A 17,654-nucleotide genomic window follows, 5' to 3' on the forward strand; every position below is an offset into this window, starting at 1 on the left:
CATCCTGTGACCGTGTACAGGATGTAACAGTAGACCAAACTGAAAGCATCAGAGTTTTAGTTTGCCTGGTAGAGCGCAGCTGTTTATGCTCTTCAACCCTTCCACTGCTTGTCGTCTAACTTCTCCCACTCGAACTGTGTCCTTTAGATCCCCATCGTACCATCTCCCAAGACTCTTCACTGGCTTCTCAAAAACTGTTGGTATTGCCTCACCATTAATGAAGAATTTTCTATCTACTACCTTGCCTTTAATTATCGAGATGCTCCTTGATTTAGAGGGCTTAAATTGCATTCGTGCCCATTCAATGTTATCGGTTAACTTACCCAAAAACTGATTAGTGCAGGCTACCGTTGTTGTCATGGTTGTCATGTCATCCATGTATGCTCTGATTGGTGGTAGTCGCATCCTAGAAGCCAAGCGCTCTCCTCCTACTACCATTTTTGATGCCCTAATGATTACTTCCATTGCCACGGTGAAAGCCAGTGGAGAAATGGTGCATCCTGCCATTATTCCAACCTCTAAGCATTGCCATGTAGTGCTGAATTCTGGAGTTGAGAAACTAAATTGCAAATCTCAAAATAAGCTTTCACTAAATTTGTTATCGACATCGGTACCCTGAAAAAATCAAATGCTGCCCAAAGAAGCTCATGTGGCACTTATGCATTAGCCAAATCCAGGAATGTCACATGGAGCTTCTTCCTCTCTATTTTAGCTGATTTAATTCGTTGCCAGATAACATTGATGTGTTCTAAGCATCCTGAGAACCCTGAAATGGCCACTTTTTGAACTGAAGTGTCAATGAAGCCATTCTTTAATAGGTAGGTTGACAATCTCTGAGCAATAATGCTGAAGAAAATCTTACCTTCGGCATTTAATAGTGAAATAGGACGAAACTGACTGATGCTTGTAGCATCTTTTTCTTTGGGTATAAAGACTCCACCTGCTCGGCGCCATGCTCTAGGTACAACCTGCTTTTCCCATGCCACTTTTATCAATTTCCAAATAATTAGTAGAACTCCCGAAGCACTCTTGTACACTCTGTACGGAACTCCATTAGGCCCTGGAGATGGTGAAGCCCTTGCCTTTCTCACAGCCTGCTCTATCTCTTTTCACTTAGGTGCACAGACCTAAAAAACGTTAAAAAACGTTTTAGCATTAAAGAGATATGTCATCCATCAATATAACAAACGCTAATAGCTTCCAGAGTCTCAAGGGAGGATAAATGTGCTCAAGTCAGTCTTAGCTGAACAATATAAACCCCTTGTGGGTTTTTTTTCCAGGAACGTGATTTATTATTTCTAGAAACCATCAGGCCAAAGCATTAGACAACTTCAAAACTCAAGTCATTTTATAAAACGTAAAGAATAATGTTGACTGGCTCTCGATCAGTCAAAATTACAGCTAAAGATCCACTCACAATAGTGTATCCACCATTAGTAATGCAACCATCACCACCATAATCGAGTTACCCTCTGCCTGGGAATGTGAATTTAAGTCTTCAGTTTCCAGATTAAGAAATGAAGGGATGTGAGCATGTTCTGCCTAAAAAGTGATCATACCTTTCAGCAGAGCCTGTAGAATAGCAACGTCAACATCACAGTTTTTATCCTCGTCAATACGAAACACAGTCAGCAGATGAGGCATCCGGATAATGTCCTGAATCTAAAGAAATTCAAAAATAAATACATCTTCTAGATCACTTTTATTTCATGTACTAAATACAGTATATACTGTATACACAGGGCCCACACCACGGCTTAGGCCCTCTAGCTTTAATATTAGGCTATTATAAAAACAATTTAATTAAAGACAGTCTGTTTCGCAAAGTCGCATCTTGATTGACACATTTGACATATAGTAGTTAGTTGATTACTTCACTGTATTGTTATTGTTTGTCACAGGTTGCAGTTCAGGCTGTTCTAACTTGCCATAAAATTATGCATCTGTTGAACAGGTCGTGATGAGTGTGTGTTACGTGTTAGTGAAGCGGGCGTAATGAGTGTGTTACATGTTAGTGAAGCGGTCACAATGAGTGTGTTACGCAATGAGTGTGTGTTACGTGTTAGTGAAGCGGGCGCAATGAGTGTGTGTTAGTTGTTAGTGAAGCGGTTGCAATGAGAGTGTGTTACGTGTTAGTGAAGTGGTCACAATGAGTGTGTGTTACATGTTACGCAATGAGTGTGTGTTAGTTGTTAGTGAAGCGGGCGCAATGAGAGTGTGTTACGTGTTAGTGAAGTGGTCACAATGAGTGTGTGTTACGCAATGAGTGTGTGTTACGTGTTAGTGAAGCAGACGCAATGAGTGTGTGTTACGTGTTAGTGAAATGGACGCAATGAGTGTGTTACATGTTAGTGAAGCGGACACAATGAGTGTGTGTTACGCGTTAGTGAAGCGGTTGCAATTAGTGTGTGTTATTTGTTAGTGAAGCGGTTGCAATTAGTGTGTGATATTTGTTAGTGAAGCGGTCACAATGAGTGTGCTTTACGTGTTAGTGTAACGGTCACAATGAGTGTGTGTTATGTGTTTGTGAAGCAGTCGCAATGAGTGTGCATTACGTGTTGGTGAAACGGTCACAATGAGTGTGTGTTATGTGTTTGTGAAGCAGTCGCAATGAGTGTGTGTTACGTGTTAGTGAAACATTCACAATGAGTGTGTGTTACGTGTTAGTGTAACGGTCACAATGAGTGTGTGTTATTTGTTAGTGAAGCGGTTGCAATTAGTGTGTGTTATTTGTTAGTGAAGCAGTCACAATGAGTGTGTGTTATGTGTTTGTGAAGCAGTCGCAATGAGTGTGCATTACGTGTTAGTGAAACGGTCACAATGAGTGTGTGTTTTGTGCTTGTGAAGCAGTCGCAATGAGTGTGTGTTACTTGTTAGTGAAACATTCACAATGAGTGTGTGTTACGTGTTAGAGAAACGGACGCAATGAGTAGGGCTGGGTTTCGATTGAAATTTCAAGAATCGATTCGATTCCGATTCTCAAGATCTTGAATCGATTATCATTATTCGATTCGATCCGATCTTCGAGATTTAGATAAGTGTTTTTGAAAAAAGCATTTTTTCCAGCTGTTACCTGAATTACAGGACTGTAGTTATGCAACATATTGATACTATTATTATAGACATTCAACTGCAAATTAATGGAGAATTGATGGTTGTAAAGAACAATCCCCCTTCCAGAGTGTTGATACAACTGCTTTCACAAACTTGCACTGGTGTAGACGACAGAGGACGCAGAGGTATATCAGCAGCAGTAGACAGATTATTTAGACGCGAACCTGATGTATTATTAAAAATGACATTAAGAATTTTCCAAAAAGCTCCTACAGTTCAGATGCAAATGCACCTTTATTTTTTATTTTAATGATCAACATTTAGAACACATTTGTTCTAAGCCAATGCAAATGTAAACAGATTGTTGGTTACTGGCTTCACAGTAAACAGACAACAATTGACAACAACTGCAAATTATGACACAATGACATAATTTGGTTCCATTACCTTTATTAGCTGCCTGAATCCCACGTTCTCAACAACAGAATACGGGCGCATATCTTTGTTAATGAAGCCCGCATTCGCCTCATTTATTTTGACAGAGCGTGCAGAATTAGTTGGCAGTTGTAGAGTTGTGGTCCGGTGGCGGGCTTGGATATGATGTCTTGATGATGTCGCATCATGTGGTTCCTGAGATTAGTAGTATTCACAATACTTCACCTCCATTTGGCAGGCTTTAAAAATTGCTTTGCTTTAGTCAAGCTCGTTCTCTGCATTGCTTGTTCTGAACCCGAAATGGTGCCAGATCGCAGCTTTGAGCGTTTCTAGAGTTTTCAAAGCAACCGCTTGCTTAACGTTACTGACCGCCATGTTCGTTGTTTTAATGTCCTTCCACCTCGCGTGCATGCGTGAATTCAATGACGCGGCAAGTTAAAGTTCACGGGGAAAATGTAGGCCTATCATTAAATCGATCCTCTGAGTTACGGATCGATCTTTAGAAATTATTATGAAAATCGATTCAGAATTGGTGAATCGATTTTTTCAACACAGCCCTAGCAATGAGTGCGTGTTACATGTTAGTGAAGCGGACTCAATGAGTGTGTGTTACGCGTTAGTGAAGCGGTTGAAATGAGTGTGGGTTACGTGTTAATGAAACATTCACAATGAGTGTGTGTTACGTGTTAGCGAAACGGTAACAATGAGTGTGTGTTATGCGTTTGTGAAGCAGTGGCAATGATTGTGTGTTACGTGTAAGTTAAACATTCACAATGAGTGTGTGTTACATTACGTGTTGGTGAAGCGGTCGCAATGAGTGCATGTTACGCGTTAGTGAAGTGGTCACAATGAGTGTGTTACATGTTTGTGAAGCAGTCGCAAAGAGGGTGTGTTACATGTTAGTGAATGAGTGTGTGTTACGCGTTACGTGTTAGTGTAGCGGTCAGAAAATATGTTTTAAGAAATTAATATTTTTACTCAGCAAGGATACATTAAATTGATCAAAAGTGACTGTAAAGACATTTATAACGTTTCAAAAGATTCTATTTCAAGTAATGCTGTTCTTTGTTACTTTCTATTCATAATCATCAAAGAATCCTGAAAAATAAAGTATCACAGTTTCCACAAAATATATTCCAAAATATATGAAAATCCAGCTTTGATCTCAGGAATAAATAACACTTTAAATCATTTCACATAGGAAACAGTTATTTTAAATTTAAAAAATATTTTACAATATTCAAGTTTTTACTGTATTTTTAATCAAATAAATTAACAGAAGAGACTTCTTATTGGCACTGAACTTTGTCACAGGACAAGTTCTAAATAAGAACCATTTCTCGATTCCTACTGTGTAATTTTGTCATAATATGTATGAATGTTTTTGTCCATTACCTTCTTGGTCCACTCAATGACCTGCACCTCAGTAAAGCTTTTGTACTCTTGTACAAAAAACCTCTTCAAGAGCTTGCTGATAAGGAGCAGAGTGACCTTTGACACCGGCAGGGCCGCCACCTGAGCAATGACATCAGCCACGCGTCCAGATCCCTCAAGCATGACACACGGCGTGTTGTTCAGCACTGAATTGTAGATCGTCTGTGAATAAATATGTGAATTTGGATTAATGAAAGAACATTCAGCAACTGTATGATGATCTACGAAACTGATGACTTTAAAATCTCACGTTTAGAGTTCCTGGACCACCATTCAAGACCACACAGACCACCGGTATCTTCACGCCACTCTCTGATGAAAAGACAACGCTTATAAACAGGCAAAACACTTCACAAATAATCAAAAGCGATCAGTGAACAGTGTTAAAGAGCAAAGAAATTAAAATGGTGTGGCTCATAATCTGTGTGTCACGATTAGACACGCACTTCCTGGGTTTACTTGGACTACATTTCCCATCATACACCTCCCTGGACTGATAACACCAAACACCATACACCTGCACTGCACTTCTGGCGACCCAGAGACTGTTCACGTCACTTCTGCCCAGTCAGAGACTGTTCGCGTCACTTCTGCTGATCCAGAGACGGTTCACGTCACGTCTGCCCAGTCAGAGCCTGTTCACGTCACGTCTGCCCAGTCAGAGACTGTTCACGTCACTTCTGCCGATCCAGAGACTGATCACGTCACTTCTGCCGATCCAGAGACGCGTCACGTCACTTCTACAGAGCCAGTGTCTACGGACAAGATGGCCAAGTCAGAGACTGTTCACGTCACTTCTGCCAAGCCAGAGACGCTTCACATCACTTCTACAGAGCCAGTGTCTACGGCTCGATGGGTCGTTTGTCTACAGACAAGATGGCCGTCGTCAGAGAGTCTGTTCCTGAGCCGGTGTCTGCTGTTCCTGAGCCGGTGTCTGCTGTTCCAGAGCCGGAGCCAGTGTCTGCTGTTCCACAGCTGGAGCCAGTGTCTGCTGTTCCAGAGCCGGAGCCAGTGTCTGCTGTTCCAGAGCCGGAGCCAGTGTCTGCTGTTCCAAAGCCGGAGCCAGTGTCTGCTGTTCCAGAGCCGGAGCCAGTGTCTGCTGTTCCAGAGCCGGAGCCAGTGTCTGCTGTTCCAGAGCCGGAGCCAGTGTCTGCTGTTCCAGAGCCGGAGCCAGTGTCTGCTGTTCCAGAGCCGGAGCCAGTGTCTGCTGTTCCAGAGCCGGAGCCAGTGTCTGCTGTTCCAGAGCCGGAGCCAGTGTCTGCTGTTCCGGAGCCAGTGTCTGCTGTTCCAGAGCCGGAGCCAGTGTCTGCTGTTCCGGAGCCAGATTCTGCTGTTCCAGAGCCGGAGCCAGTGTCTGCTCCTGAGCCGGAGTCAATGTTTGTTTCTATGTTTGTGTCTGTTCCTGAGCCGGTGTCTGTTCCTGAGCCGGTGTCTGTTCCTGAGCCGGGTTCTGTTCCTGTGCAGTGGCCGCCCGAGTGGTCGTCTTCGCCCTGGTCATCACCGCCATGGCCACCCGAAGGGTCTTCACCGCCCTGGCCGGCCGAGGGTTCTTCACCGCCCTGGCCACCCCATGGGTCGTCTGCTCCACCCTGGCCGCCCGATGGGTCGTCTGCTCCGCCCTGGCCGCCCGATGGGTCGTCTTCTCCGCCCTGGCTGCCCGATGGGTCGTCTTCTCCGCCCTGGCCGCCCGATGGACTGTCTTCTCCGCCCTGGCCGCCCGATGGACTCTCTGTTTCGCCCTGGCCGCCAACTAAGTCATCACCCCTTGTTCCTGTTCCCCTTCATGGACCTGGCCCACCATCCCTCCCCCCGGTCCTCCACCGCTTCACCACCCTCCTGAACTCTTGTGTTTTTTTTGTCTTGTTTTTTGTTTTGAGCGTCTGGAAGCCGCTCTTAAAGGGGGGGCTCTGTCATGATTAGCCACGCACTTCCTGGGTTTACTTGGACTACATTTCCCATCATACACCTCCCTGGACTGATAACACCAAACACCATACACCTGCACTGCACTGATTGCACACACACCTGCACTTCATTTACACACACATAAAAGCCACTTCCACACACCACTTCTCTGCGAAATCTTGATCTGCCCCGGCCATCATTTCTGAGCGTTATCTTCCCGAGTTTGATTTCTGTGTTTGACCTGTGGATTGTTTATCGTTGCTGACCCTTCTCTGCCTGCCCTGACCCTGGACTGTTTACTGGACTCTGATTCTCTCTGCCTGCCTCGACCCTTTGCCTGTCTACCTGGTTTGTCTCAGCCTTGCCTTCTCTGTTCTGTTTGCCACTGTTTGACCCTGTCTGTTTTGACCATTCTAATAAATGCTGCAAATGGATCCCCTTGCGTCTGCACCATCATTACACTGTGTTACACTGTAAAAAATATTTTCTTACTTGTATTTTTGGTATGTTTTCCATTACAAATATGTAAATATTCTTAAAACAAGATACATTAGAGGCTAAAAGTGATGTCCGGAGGGGATATTTGTTTTAATGACATCAAATAATTCATTTCAAATAAGACATTTCTTATCAAAATATAAGAAAAATATTTTATATTGTTTAAATATTTTTAAATAAGGGAAGAACAAAACACTAAACTTGGTTAAGGTATTTATCTGACAAAATTATTTGGCAAAAAAGGCAAACTACAGCTACAGGTTTTATTTTACTATGCAAAAACAAAATGCAAAAAGCATACATTGACTAGTGCATAGCCAGTTATTGATATTCTGTTAGTCTCTCTTGTTTTTGCATTTATATTACATCATGGCCAAATAATATATTGGCACAATTTGGCATGTTTCATTGCATTATTACCACAAATAAAACAATCGACCCCAAGCACAACTAGGCTACGCAATATAAAAAACAGAATCAGAATACAATAGAATCTTTTGAATAAAAAACAGTTATTTGGAATTTTAATAATATTTCAGAATTTTGACTATTTTTAATAAAAATAAATTCAGCCTTGATAAGAGACTTCTTTCAAAAACACTCCAAAACTTTTGAGCTTATACTGATGGTTATTGTACTACTGTATTGTACAATAATTTATCATTAAACTGCAAATCTATGTTTTATCTATATTCAATTATGTGCCATGTAATTACTATTGTGATTGCAAAAACCAAATGATATAAATTATATTATGATATTAAATTATGTGTAATCTAATGAAGCTGCACCTTTATTTCCCAGTGATTGTTGAGAGATGTGTCTCTCCAGACAGGTCCGCAGCTCAATCTCAACTCCATAATGTCCATGAGTGCCATCATCCACCAGAAGGAAGTGAGTATGATTGATATCGAGACACGAGAGACGGCCCTCGTCCAGAGAGTAGTGTGCAGGGAAACAGCCCTAACAAAATAAGATGACAAGACCTCGTTATAACATCGTTAATAGCATCCAGTTGACTGCAATTCCTGCAGTTAGCAACATAAAGCTAAATCTGATTTAATGTGCAGTGACAAGCAGTGCCGGATAGTGTTGTCACAATACCAAAATTATTGTTTCGATACCGATACCAAGTCAAGAATAGCGATTTCGATACTTTTTGCAATACTTTTCCTGAAAAGGGAGAGACACTCTCAAATATCATTGCTGCGCTTTATTTTAAAACTGGAACAACATTCTAATCCGGATTCACAAATATATTTAGAATGAACCAGCATTATACTGTAAATTGTATTGCTTGTGATTTCAATGCACATTTCAATGCACAATTTCTTCTTATTTAGCCGTTAGGTTTCCCAAAGGATTTCATTTGTAGTGATGCACCAAAACCAAAATTAAAGTTTTAATTTAGCTGATCAGATTTAATATTGAACACTCAAATAAAAACGGAGTTGCATATAAATATTTAAAATGATCGCCTGAACCGAGGAGCTACAGCGAATTTGAAAGTTCAGACTTTGTTTCATATCAGAAATAACAAAGCTGTTATTATTGGATTGTAGAATTAAAGATCTCAGTTCATCAAAATGAAGATCCATGCCGAATGTCACATGAACAAACAGGAAAACAGATCTCATCACATCCATTTGTCAATGAAAGTGTTAACAGCCGTATGAACTCACGGCGATATCTATGGACCTTAGAGTAATCATCTAACCTAGCTATTTTTTTTTATGGTTTTATTTGGTTTTACTATCCGGGTGTTAGTGAGATGACAAATGTAATAAAACATATTTACAAATTTACATATCAATCTGTTTATGTGATGGACATCGGTCATGCTCATCTTTGCTCGCTCCTTTGAAGGCATCTTGAGTAAAACGGCTCTATATTTAATGAAGCACATACAAAAGATCTGAACTGATCTGAGCGATGCAGAATGGTTTAGTTATTTTTTGAGAATTTTATTTGTGAGAATTTTTACAGAATTTTGCAGAAGTTTGTTGTTCATAACCTGTATTAAAAACGAGAAATCAACATTGTCCATCCAGCCCAAGCATCCAAACTGCTGAAAGGTTAACAGTTGTAGTTTAACATGCCATCAGCAAATTCATTTTCGGCTGAATATCTTTTCAGTTTCTGAAATTTAAGGTGCATCATTTGATTAGATTTGTTTTGTGAGTATGTGGTGTATGCAAAATGATTTTGTTGCAAGGTTTGTTGTTCACCTCAAGACTATGGTTTGAGTCCTGGATCCACTGTGTTTTAATGGGCACACCATCCTGGTAGAACATTTACTAAACCAAATCACTTCTTAACTTTACACTGATCTTTGGTTGTTCATAACATGGTGCGTTCAAGTCCTCCTGGGAAGTTTGTATTTTATGAGTTGGGAACTCGTGTTTACGACGTCAGGTGTGTCACTTTCATTGGAGCGAGAATTACCATCTCTTAATTAACCACACAGAAATACAGCAAGCTTTTTAAACTCTACTTCTAGAAAATGAAGAACAAAGAATGCGGATCAGGTGTATTTTGCTTTTTTATGTTTTTAATTAATTTATGAAGCCGCTGTAAACTTTATCATTACTTTACATGGTTTTATATTACAATGCTATTTTATTTTTTGTGCAAAGATTAAGATTGTTTTTTCTGACAATATCACTGCCAAATATTCCAGCACATTTCTCACTGACACGCACACAACTTGTTAAGATTGGGGCTTAAAGAAAATCCCGAGCTTTCCACTCGCATTTATGACTGTGGTGGAGTTCATGTTCAACTCGTAAATATGATCTTATCAACATGACTTGAACGCACATATACTGTATGTACTCAGGTGTGGGCAACATCTGACCTCAGGATGGATCAGTGAGTCGCTGTTGTGAATGACTCCCCAGGGTGCCACACCGATGACAACGATCTGTCCCTCCATCAAACCACTGCTGAGTGAGTAATCTCGCACGGCCATGCCCACGTGCTTCATCACACCAGCGTGTGTTCCTCCTGTCAGGATCCACGCACCTGCCACACACACACACACACACACACACACACACACACACACACACAGCATTGGGACTAGAGAAGTGTAGTCGTCTCAAAACAACAAACCATCCAAAACTTGATTCTGAAGCTTGTGCTAGATGCGTTTTGGATGCGTGGTTTGATGCGTGTGACGGGCCAAAACCTCAGTCAGTATTATTGAGAGCTATTCACTCTGGCCTCGTTTACACTGCAGGTCTTGATGCCCAATTCTGATTTGCTGCCTATATCCGATCCGAAGGGGGTTCTTGCACAGATGGATGAACGCGAAATATGCTTGATGCTAGCTCTGTCGATATATGCGAAGTTCGAAGTTCGAGTGGTGGAAACATACAACACGATCTCATGAAAGTGCGTATATAGGCCTACCACTAATTTTATTTCTCGCGCCATTTAGCCTATACGCCAAAAAACATTTTTTGCGTGCATGATACACTGTAAACCCCTTGGGTAGGATTAGGGATGTGGAGTGCAGATCTGCCTGTTTAAATGACAGTCGCATTGGCACATATCTGATTTATTTCCACATATGAACGAGGCCTGAAACCGATCTCGAAATATCCGAATGCATGCGTTTTTTTCCTGTTTACATGATCAACACATCCGATCTGTGTCACATATGAGCAAAAAATCGGAACTGGGTCACATTTCATTGTCAGTGTAAACGAGGCTACATATTTAGCATTTAAGGCATCATTAGCCCCTTTCAGACATACAGTCATTTACTGGTAAATTACCATTAAGAGATCATGTGTGAACAGGACCTTCTCAAAAATAACGGTATGGGTTCTGGCAATTTACCATATAAGTTCATAAATTATGAAATATTAGTTCAATTTAGCTATAAGAAAATCTACAGAAGGCAATGTGTATTTTATTTGTAAAAATAAATGCAAAATAAATTTCTCTCTGGGATAATAAATTAAACTGAACACATGCATTAACATAAACACCATACAAAGACAAGAGAAATATGTATTATTAATATAGGCTACATATAATATCATATCCATTTTTATATAGAGAGCTATGCAATAATATAGTTTACATTTTCCACTGATTTAAACAATCAAGCATTTGGTATTTCATATATAGTATATTATCACTGTACCTGTGGTCTGGGCGACTTTAATGAGACCCCGACGGAACTTGTCCTTCAGGTGATTCTTCATGTAGAAGTTTTTGGCTCCGCCGGTCACTGAAATCAGCAGGTTTGGTGAACGCAGTTTCCACTGTTCTGTCATCAGCTTGTAGCACAGACTCTCACAGGTGTCCGATGACACCCGAACATACTAAACACACACAACAGAATCCCTTCTATGAGTTCGCATGTATAATTCTATAGTTTATAATATTTAACCTTCCAACTGTGTTGGAGGAACAGCTTAAATATGACATTTTTATTTGCATTTGGCAAATACTTCTATACTAAATTTGTATTATTGTTGTTAGTTAGTTAGTTATTTAGTTAAGTTTTATTTTGGTCAACTTCAAAAGAAAAGGGAAAAAAAGAAAAACAATTTACTAACAAAAATGGAAACAAAAATTAAATTACAATGTAAACAATAGTAAAAAAAAGAAAAGAAAAGTTGCTTAACCGAAAAGGTGTCGGCTGAAGCTTATGCTTATTGCGCCGATCCTTTTCACATTTTATTTATTGCGAAGTAAGTTTCAAACCAAATTCAAATCAAAGTTGTTTACACTGCAGGTCTTGATGCCCAATTCTGTTTCGCTGCCTGTATCCGATTTTTTTGACCATTTGTTAACACGTTCTTTCAATTGTGATCCATTTCCGTTTCATGTGTTTAGACTTGACATCTGAAACGTTGCTCATACTTAAAGGGGGTTCTTGCACAGATGGATGAACGCGAAATATGCTTGATGCTAGCTCTGCGATATATGCGAAGTTCGACAAACATCAGCATGATTCTGAGACGGAGGACGAAAAGGGCCATCATTGCAGCCAGCGCATGTGCTTCAGTTATTGTGTCCGAGAGATATCTCAGGAGTGGTGGAAACATACAACACGATCTCATGAAAGTGCGTACCACTAATTTTATTTCTCGCGCCATTCAGCCTGTACGCCAAAAAACATTTTTTGCGTGCATGATACACTGTAAACCCCTTGGGTAGGATTAGGGATGTGGAGTGCGTGCGTATTACGCGCCATAAAGTGCATATTATTGAAATTACCATTGATTATTGAAAGAGCTATATAAATGCCTCATTCATTTCATATGCACGGGAAAACGACGTATGCACGCAAAAACTATTTTTGGCATAATAAATGGAACGAGAACTAAAATTTGTGCTATAGATACGCTGCATACGCACTTTCATGAGATCGTGGCGGGCTTTAAAGGGACAATGTGTAGTTTTTTAGGGATTTTTTTTATCTAAAATCAATATTTTTATTCATAAATATGTCCTCAATGGTGTACAAATACCTCTGCCAATTATCTGACTCATCCTCGTAAACGAAGAATCCATTATCTTTATATACATGTGACGGGTAGGTCCACGGAGGCTTCCATGTCGTTCCGCCATCTTAAAAAACTATAATAGCAGAGAGGGTCAAAAAGTACTAGGCCAACGCGTTTCCACAACGTGTTTTCGTTCGTTCAGAGCCAGCGTCACATGACTGAAAGCAGCAGAAACGGAGGAGCAGTGCAGTGAGAGGCGCTTCACGGCACCGGCAAGTCAGTCAGTAATTCATTCTGTAACATTCGTTTGTTCGTTGTGTCAAGTTGTAGTTTGTTTGAAATAACAAACCTGTTCACCCGAAGGAAAACTCGACGAAGTGCTATTAGAAGACATCCTGTCATAGCTTTTTGGTACATAACAGCTACCGTAGATGCAACACGCATTAGAAAAAGTGAGGCGCTGGAGAGCACAATTCGCTTGAATGCAAAATACAATTTCACCACTTGATGGGAGAAATTCCTACACAATGTCCCAGTAGGGGAAAATGTCCAACACAATGTCCAACGTTTGTACACATTCCTCTCCTACGACGACACGATGTTTCAAAGATGCGCGTCGGGGTTCCTTAATAATTTATGAACTTATATGTAGCCTCGATGATGGTCTTGTTTTCAAAAAATTTGCACTTTGAAACTATTTTCAAAAAGTACGTTTTCAGGCCCCTAAAATGGCGTTGTGTAAATGAACGTCTAAAACACAAAGTTTTTTTGTTGTTGTTGAAAACGGTGTTGTGTAAATGACAAAAGACAAAATACACTTATATTATATATTCAATCTATGAAATCAGGGCTAAACATCTAAGTGTATCTTCTCAAGTAAATGTTTCTCAATTTAAGGACCTTTATATGTTTTAACAGGAAAACAAGACAAAATTCTTTTTAAGAATATGATTTTTTTTTTGCAGTCTACTTTTTAAATCCTGTTTCAGTGACTCTAAGCTTCTCTAAATAGACATTTAATCACCTACATGAATAACCTTTAACATCCATGGAACCTTTCCATTGGACAAAAGATTCTTTACAGTGTTAAAAGGTTGTTAAATATTTGAGAGAAATAGGCCATTTGTGTACATAGAAAAAGTCTTAGATCTTTAAGTTCAGCTTAAAAATGGGGGCAAAAACAGAAGTGTAGCGTTTATAATTTTGTTCAGTATGTGTGAATCGCTCGGCCGCCTTTCGTCAGTCGGACCAGCTTTTTGTGTGCTTTGGTAGATGTACTAATGGACTTGCTGTCTCAAAACAGAGACTTTCTCAGTGGATTGTGGATGCAATCGCATTGGCTTACGAATGCCATTGGAAAGATTGTCCCCTTAAAGGTTGTATCAGTGATTTCAGGCCCAAAAATAAATGTCTAATCTTTCCTAACGATCCGCTAGCTGCCCGCCCCATAAGCATGCCGTCCAAAAACCGCGTCTCTGTAGGCAGCGTAGGCTCTGAGATCTGCACACAAAAACAAATGTGTACAACCACCACTCAAAACCAAAATAAACAGTGTTCCAACCAATCACTGACAGGGGCGGGTGTTGTGAGGTTTTGCGCTCGTGCACGGCTGGACGCGAAATCGGAGCAACACCCGCCCCTGTCAGTGATTGGTTGGAACACTGTTTATTTTGGTTTTGAGTGGTGGTTGTACACATTTGTTTTTGTGTGCAGATCTCAGAGCCTACGCTGCCTACAGAGACGCGGTTTTTGGACGGCATGCTTATGGGGCGGGCAGCTAGCGGATCGTTAGGAAAGATTAGACATTTATTTTTGGGCCAGAAATCACTGATACAACCTTTAACCTCAGAGCTCATTCGACGAGGGAGGTTGCCTCTTCGTGGGCTCGTGTTATACTCTAACATGCCTATGGCTGACTTCTATAACACTGTCCCTAGAGCAGATGAAAGTCCCATGGATTACTGGATACGGCTTAACAAGTCCATAGATGTTGCTGATGAGTGCTTGCACAGACATAATAAGAGTGTTGAGGATCTCGCTGCTGAAGCAGTCATGATGTTTATTTCACATTGCCCGGACCCGAGTCTTGCTATGTCTTTTCAGTTTAAGCCAGCTGAGAAGTGGAGCGCCGCTGAGGTCCAGGAGCGCTTGGATAGTCATCAGAGGGATCTAAAGAGAGTCTCTTCGAGGAAGCAGCACACAATGTCCTTGTCAGCAAGCAACCAGTGCACTGTTGTGGCAGGCCCCAATAATATGCCTAGTTCTCTTCCGCAGCCTGTTTCCATGCCCAGTTCTCCTCAGCAACCAGTTTCCATGCCAGCCCAGTCACTGACTCCTGTAAGTCCTCTTAATCCATATGCTCTTCCTTTCTCTCCAGATACCAGTCTTCAGCACATTGTTGGCATGATGGATAGAGTCCTGTCTTTGTGCACTGCCTCTTTAACTTCACCCAGTCAGGTTCACCCAGGCAAAACTCCAGATTTCAAAACCAACTTGAGCACTGCATGTAGGGTCTGTAGATCCAAGGAACACACGACGTATGAACATTGTAGACGTCAAAGACGTCGAAACTCTGTCAGGCAATCACTCTGCTTCCCAAACGTGAGTATCTTGTTTGGGGCAAATTGCCAGCTAATGTGCCTGTTTCCCCAGGAAGTACTGTAATTGTTGAGCCAACAAATGCACGTTCAGCTCCTAGAAACATCCTTGTTGGACGGGCAGTTACACCAATGTGGAGCAATCGATGGGTGCCAATGAAGATCCTTAACCCTAATCCAGAATCAGTGACGCTTCGCCGTAACACTAAACTGGCCGACGTTTCCTCTTGTCTAGCTGTGGAGGATCTCACTGTCATTCAGGGCTTAAGTAGAACCCATTGTCACGTTTCTGAGTCAACTCCCATTAAAACTGCTTCATCCTCTGATCTTGCACGATTGCTGGAAGACTATGGTCTGAAAGATATTGACATTGATGGATGTGAAGTCTCTGAGATGTGTAAGAGGAAATTGACGGATCTTCTTGTATCCTACCATGATGTTTTCTCAAAGGATAAGCTGGATTGTGGAGAGACAAAGGATTTTGTGCACAGGATCCATCTTTATGATGAGCGTCCATTCCGTCTGCCCTATCGCCGCATCCCACCTGCCCACTATCAAAAATTGAGAGAAGTGTTGTCAGAGATGGAGGAGAAAAGCATAATCAGCAAGTCTGTCAGTGAGTATGCGTCACCCTTGGTGATGGTCTGGAAAAAAGACGGTAATCTGAGGGTCTGCACTGATTTTCGCTGGCTCAACGCTAAAACCATCAAAGACGCCCACCCTCTACCCCATCAAGCTGACTGTCTCGCAGCCTTGGGTGGTAATGCTCTTTTCAGCACCATGGACTTAACTTCAGGATTTTACAACATCCCACTCCATGTGTCTGACCGACGATACACTGCCTTCACAACACCAATGGGCTTGTATGAGTATAATCGTCTTCCTCAAGGCCTTTGCAATAGCCCCGCCTCTTTCATGCGCATGATGCTCAGCATTTTTGGTGTCCTTAACTTTTCCACTCTGCTCTGTCATCTGGATGACTTGTTGGTCTTTGCACCTTCTGAAGAGGAGGCATTGAAGCGTTTAGAGATAGTGTTTTCTCGATTGAGAACCAGCAATTTGAAGCTAGCACCTAAAAAGTGTCACTTTCTGAGAAAATCTGTAAAGTTCCTGGGCCATGTGATAGATGGTACTGGTGTTTCAGTTGATGAGGAGAAAGTTAAAGTCATCTCTGCTTTTCAGAAGGAGGATTTAATGAAGGAAAACAAAACCACACCTTCACAAAAAAAGATCAGATCGTTTCTTGGTATGGTCCTGTACTACCAATCCTTCATTCCAAGTTGCTCACGCATTGCCAGACCCTTATTCAACTTAACAGCTGGCCAGAAACGCTCAGTGAAAGCTGCATGTAGTCAGAAGAGAGCAGGCACTTTTCGTGAGTTGACACCCCAGGACTGGACCCCTGACTGTGATGTGGCATTTGAAGAGCTGAAAAGGGCACTTGTTGACAGTGTGGTGCTGGCTCATCCTGATTTTGAGCGTCCTTTTCTTCTCTGTACTGACGCCTCATTGGATGGCATAGGGGCAGTACTGTCTCAAATCCCTGCTGGTGAGGACAAGGCAAGACCAATAGCGTTCGCTAGCAAGGCTTTGAGCCGCAGCCAAGCAAAATATCCTGCACACAGACTGGAATTCTTAGCTCTGAAGTGGGCAGTGTATGATAAGTTCAGTCACTGGCTTAAGGGCCATGAGTTTACTGTATGGACGGATAATAATCCGCTGACGTACATTATGACCAAGCCGAAGTTGGATGCATGTGAGCAGCGCTGGGTCTCGAAACTTGCTCCATATTCTTTTGAGATCAAATACGTTCCTGGGAAATTCAACGTGGTGGCGGATGCGCTCAGTAGGGATCCATTTGTTAGGCCAATGAGTCAGCGGCTTTTGTCCGAGCCGTATGCTGAACTGTTGCGACAAGTACACAGTGTAGAGGATGGAAATGTGCAAGAGGTGTTCCGCCTTACCTGCCAACCGCAAACATTAGGGACAGGATCACTTGATGCTGGGCTGGATACATCAATGTCCGCTGATGATGTGTCTTCCATTTTGTCCTCCTGTGATGAATGGGAAACTGGAACTGAATGTAGAGCAACGTCGGTTGCAGAACATCTAAACTCTTTAATCAGTGGAGACGAGGAAGTGTTTCATTCTCTTTCACTAATAGACTTGCAAAAACATCAGTACAAAGACCCTGTCATTGCTAGGGTGTCTTATTATGTCGGCAGGAAGCGCAGACCATCAAGACGTGAGCATGCCAATGATA

General features: G+C 41.7%; 1 protein-coding gene across 3 annotated transcripts in view; it reads right to left on the bottom strand.

Annotated features, from left to right (window-relative positions):
* Positions 1-17,654, bottom strand: part of LOC143723585 (transient receptor potential cation channel subfamily M member 2-like) — a 98,992-nt gene that overhangs the window by 66,542 nt on the left and 14,796 nt on the right. For all 3 annotated transcript variants that reach the window (XM_077216217.1, XM_077216216.1, XM_077216218.1), the window contains 6 exons: positions 11,483-11,663; positions 10,184-10,350; positions 8,118-8,289; positions 5,174-5,235; positions 4,885-5,085; positions 1,560-1,662 (listed from right to left, as the gene is read on the bottom strand). In XM_077216217.1, coding sequence (XP_077072332.1) covers positions 1,560-1,662; positions 4,885-5,085; positions 5,174-5,235; positions 8,118-8,289; positions 10,184-10,350; positions 11,483-11,663 — 886 coding nt within the window. The remainder of the gene's footprint in view (positions 1-1,559; positions 1,663-4,884; positions 5,086-5,173; positions 5,236-8,117; positions 8,290-10,183; positions 10,351-11,482; positions 11,664-17,654) is intronic.

The sequence above is a fragment of the Siphateles boraxobius genome, unplaced genomic scaffold, assembly GCF_051911475.1.
Source record: "Siphateles boraxobius isolate OS27281-9 unplaced genomic scaffold, OSU_SipBor_1 7, whole genome shotgun sequence".
NCBI classification, from domain to species: domain Eukaryota; kingdom Metazoa; phylum Chordata; class Actinopteri; order Cypriniformes; family Leuciscidae; genus Siphateles; species Siphateles boraxobius.